Source organism: Hipposideros armiger, unplaced genomic scaffold, assembly GCF_001890085.2.
Source record: "Hipposideros armiger isolate ML-2016 unplaced genomic scaffold, ASM189008v1 scaffold_59, whole genome shotgun sequence".
In the NCBI taxonomy this organism is placed as follows: Eukaryota; Metazoa; Chordata; class Mammalia; order Chiroptera; family Hipposideridae; genus Hipposideros; species Hipposideros armiger.
The window spans coordinates 1,015,602-1,020,037 of NW_017731409.1; the positions used below are offsets into that span (position 1 = coordinate 1,015,602).

The window sequence follows — 4,436 nt, forward strand, 5'->3', positions numbered from 1 at the left end:
CCAGGTCGAGCTGTTGTTCAGCATCTTAGCTGTAGAGGGCAGTGTCACTGGCCCTCATATGTGGGATCCGAACCGGGGCCCTCTGGCATCCCAAGCAAGTTCTTAACCATTGCGCCACTCGGCCGGCCCAAACTCTTAGTTATTTTAATCCAGACTTGTGTCTAGATTAAAACAGACTTTCTTAACTATCTTCTCCTTGGCATCCTTATGAAAATACTATTAAAAATATCAACAGTAGCTAGAATTTAATGAGCACTTACTACATGTTAAAATTGTGCTGAAGCCTTTATAGAGGCTATTTGAATCCTTAGCAAAGCCCTGAAAGGTAGACACCATTCCCCCTATTATAAACAAGGACACTGAGGCTCAAATTACTTAAGTGGCTTGTCCAAGTTCACAGAATGATAAGTGGTGAAAATGAAACTCACATAGATCTGACTCCAGAAGCTAAGATTATAAGCACTCCCCTATCCTGAGAAGAGAAGTAGCTTCTCTCCAGCTAAAATCTACTTACAAGCAAGTTGAGAACGAGCTAATTCTCCTCTAATCTTAGCCTCTACCTGACTAGTCAAGATCCCTAGCTGGAAAAGCAGAAAATATTCATTTTATGTTTGCTTTTTAACTTACCCACTCACAGTCAATTCCAAGCACTGGAAAATCTTCTAACTGACTCCTAAGTAAGGGCTCGATTTGATCCCACTCTGCCTCCTGAGACACCGTCACCACCTTTGCTTCAAGGATCCTCTCCTCCCATGAGGCTCTGGAAGCACTGGCGTGCAGCTGGTCCTCCTCTGGAAGGGGCAGCTCTCTCCTGCCAGGAGCTCGCTGCTGCTGCTGCTGCTGCTGCTGCTGCTGCTGCTGCTGCTGCTGCTGCTGCTGCTGCTGCAGCTGCTGGTGGGTCCCGCGGCTCGTTTTACTCCTCCGGCGCTGGATGCCTTTCCATAGGACAAACCCCCCCACAGCCACACCAAGAAGGGTGGTCACTGTCAAAGCCACTAGGTGTCTGGACATCTTCAACTCTGCTGCTGTTTAGGAACGCATATCACTAATCCCACAATCTGCAAAACAAATGGCAACAACATATTTACATACAAAATTTAAATCTATATGGCAACACATTTTGCCCTAAAAAGTGTTCCATTTACAATCCATGTTCCTACAAACCAGAAAATAATGGCCACATGAAACAGTGATGTTTTAATTTTTTCACTTTTGTACATTCTCTACTCCATTTCTACTTCCATTCTCACCCAAGAAACCACCCCGCCCTCTACCAGTTGCCCAGGGCTCTCTTAATTATATAAAATTATATCAATCAAAACAGAATAAATTAGACTCTCACTTCCACTTACTGATATATTAGTGAGTAAATGTTAGTTAATGAATCTTCTTCAAGGTGTTTGCACTTTAAACCTTCAATCTCTAACCAGTGAATGGAAACTTCTGCTTTTCAATAAAAATCTAATCATCAGCAAATTGGTGGGGAGATTTCTTTTTTACTTTTCTGGAAGGTGTGGACAGTGGGGGACGAAGCAAACAGGCTTGTGTAAACATGGATTTTCCTGCCCCAGAAGTCTCAGTAGTTCTCCACAGAAACAGACCCAGATATTTAGGGTAAGCTAGGGCAGTACAAAAGCGAAGATAGGACTGGAAAGAAAAAGGAAAGGACAGAACCTAAACAGAGGCCCAAGATGCTCAGGAGGAGGTTGAAAACTGAAATGTCTACAAGGTCAGGGCAGGATCACATAAAAAAGTGAAGCAAGCCAAGCAAAAAAAAAGTGACACACACGCCCCATTAAATACAGTCATGTGTTACATAATGACGTTTCAGTTAATGACGAACTGCATACGCAACAGTGGTCCTATAGATTATAATGGAATGGAAAAATTTCTATCACCTAGTGACACTGTAGCTGTTGTAATGTCATTACGTTGTTTGTGGTGATGCTGGTGTCAACAAACCTACTGCACTGCCAGTCGAACAAAAGTATAGCACATACAACTATATACAGTACATAATACTTGATGATAATAAACAACTATGTCATTGGTTTATGTATTTACTATATTATACTTTTTATTGCTATTTTAGAGTGTACAATTCAAGAGTGCTTTCCATGGTAATCCTGACAGATCTCTGTCTGGTTTCTGACCTGGTTGGTCTCTACTTGAATACATTTAGGGACAGAGTTCATGACCTGAAGAGGCAGTTTTTGCTGAAAAGTTCTTGCATTCTGTAAAAGTTCACTACATAGAAATCACTCCTTTTGATGTTCAGTCTGGTCTCTAAAATAACAAAAGTGTTAGCTCCCTCCTGAGAGCTTGTGAAATATGTGAAGATAGCTCTTATGAATCCCCTTAGTACAGTCTACTTAACCCAACCAGTCTTCCTGTGACCTAGTTTATAACCACTCACCATTGTCTACATCTTTCTGAACAGCCCCAAGTTTGTTAATGCATCTTAAAATGTGACAGTCAGGTCTGTATTCAGAACTTGAGACACAGTCTAATTGGTGTGCGCGGCACTGATACTATTACTTATTTTACCTATACTTTATTAATGTTTTATGAAATATGTTTTGAGTAGTAGAATTACACTGATGGGTCATATAAAACTTGTGGTAAATTAAAGTTCACTGACACCAAATCGAGTTCCACATTTTACAGATTTGTACAATCATTTCTATTTTGCACTTAAATCTAAAACTTTTCTTTCTTCTAAGTTTCATCTTATTTATTTCAGCCAAATGTTTCATTCTTTGAGACCAGTTTGCATCTTGATTGTGTCTTCCTTCTCAATTTAAACATGATTTTGTATACAAAAGTGAAATTTTATTTTCAAAGAAAATAACATCCTTTAATGTGTTTTTATTAAATCATTTTAAAATTTCTTTTGGCATTTCACCCTATCGCCACATTTAATGATACTAAAATAAGGTTAAATTAAATTAGAAATAGCTTTAAAAAAAAAACACAAAGTATTGATTTGCTTCCATTGAGAAGGGCTCCTTCAGATATGAAGTTCCCAGGCATACAGTCATGTTCCCGATTTATTCTTTATCATGGTAGCCTGTGTAAAAGAAAGTCCTCAGAGAAAAATTGAAAGAGCAATCAGGGGACCTCCAACATGAAGGAATTCTTGGCAATATTAAAAAAATTCAATTCATTTCTCTTTGGAGAGGTTTTGTGTGGATTTTTTTTCCAGCCAAAGGATTGATTCAGCAAACATGTAAGTAGCACTTTCAATAAGCCAGACATTGCGCTAGACTTTGGCTAAAAAGGGTTAAAAGGTGCAATCTGCTTTAAAAAAATTCAGAATTTAGAACAGGACAAATACATGTAATGAACAAGTTACAATAGAGTGAGATAACAACAGAAGCACACATAAGCACAAGGGCAACAAAGAGGAAAGAGTGGGGGTATTATTAAAAGAAACACTCGCTGAGAGAAATTATTTCTGAGATCGGTACTGGTATTAAAAATGAGCAAAATTTCTCCAGATGCACAGGGCAGATAGGAGAAGGGCACCCCAGGCAGAGGGAACAGTATGTGCAAGCATATGAAAAGCGTGAAGCATCATGGTAAAGGTGAAAAAGCTCAAGAAAATTTAACATGTATGTGTACAATAAGAGTAAAATACTTATCGAATTTTAAAGAATTACAAGAAAAAAAGTAAAAACATCTCATTAATAATTTCCATATTGATTTTTAAGGTGACCTTTTCTTATTGTAGTAAAATATACAGAACAGAAAATCTACCATTTTAACCATTTTTAAGTATAAATTCAGTGGCATTAACTACATTCATAATGTCGTGCAACTATCACCATCATCCATTTCCAGAACTTCATCATCCCAAACAGAAACTCTGTACCCATTAAACAATGTGACCTCCCACTGTCCCCTCCTCCAAATCCCTGGTAATCTCCATTATACTTTCTATCTCTATGAATTCCATATTCATTTTTTATGTCTATGTTGAAATGATATTCTGGATATAAGGATTAAATAAACATGTTATTAAAATTAAGTTGACCTTGTTTCTTTTTATTTATTTATTTATTTTTTAATTGGGGAATTGGGGGAAGGGAACAGCGCTGGGGAATTGGGGGAAGGGGAACAGACAAGTTGCTGTCGTTTTGTTCTTCAGTCTAGTTGTAGAGGACGTTGGTTCACTGGCCGCTCACGCTGGCTGCTGGCTACACACGGTAGCCCATGGCAACCCACTGCCACAGGGGCTGCAGCCTACGCCATCGCCGCCAGCGACTCCCGGCAGCCCAGCTCCAGGTTGAGCTGTTGTTCAGCATCTCAGCTGTAGAGGGCAGTGTCACTGGTCCTCATATGTGGGATACGAACCAGGGCCCTCTGGCATCCCAAGACAGCTCTTAACCAATGCGCCACTCGGCCGGCCCCACCTTGTTTATATATATATATAT

At 39.4% G+C, this 4,436-nt stretch overlaps 1 protein-coding gene across 3 annotated transcripts in view; it reads right to left on the minus strand.

Annotated features, from left to right (window-relative positions):
• The window catches only part of EXD2 (exonuclease 3'-5' domain containing 2), a 67,681-nt gene that overhangs the window by 33,308 nt on the left and 29,937 nt on the right, over nucleotides 1-4,436 (minus strand). For 2 of the 3 annotated variants that reach the window (XM_019641403.1, XM_019641402.1), the window contains exon 2: nucleotides 628-1,058. The exons of the other annotated variant lie outside the window; for it this stretch is intronic. In XM_019641403.1, the coding sequence (XP_019496948.1) occupies nucleotides 628-1,011 (384 nt within the window). In that variant the 5' untranslated portion in view covers nucleotides 1,012-1,058. The remainder of the gene's footprint in view (nucleotides 1-627; nucleotides 1,059-4,436) is intronic. 3 annotated transcript variants of the gene reach the window in all.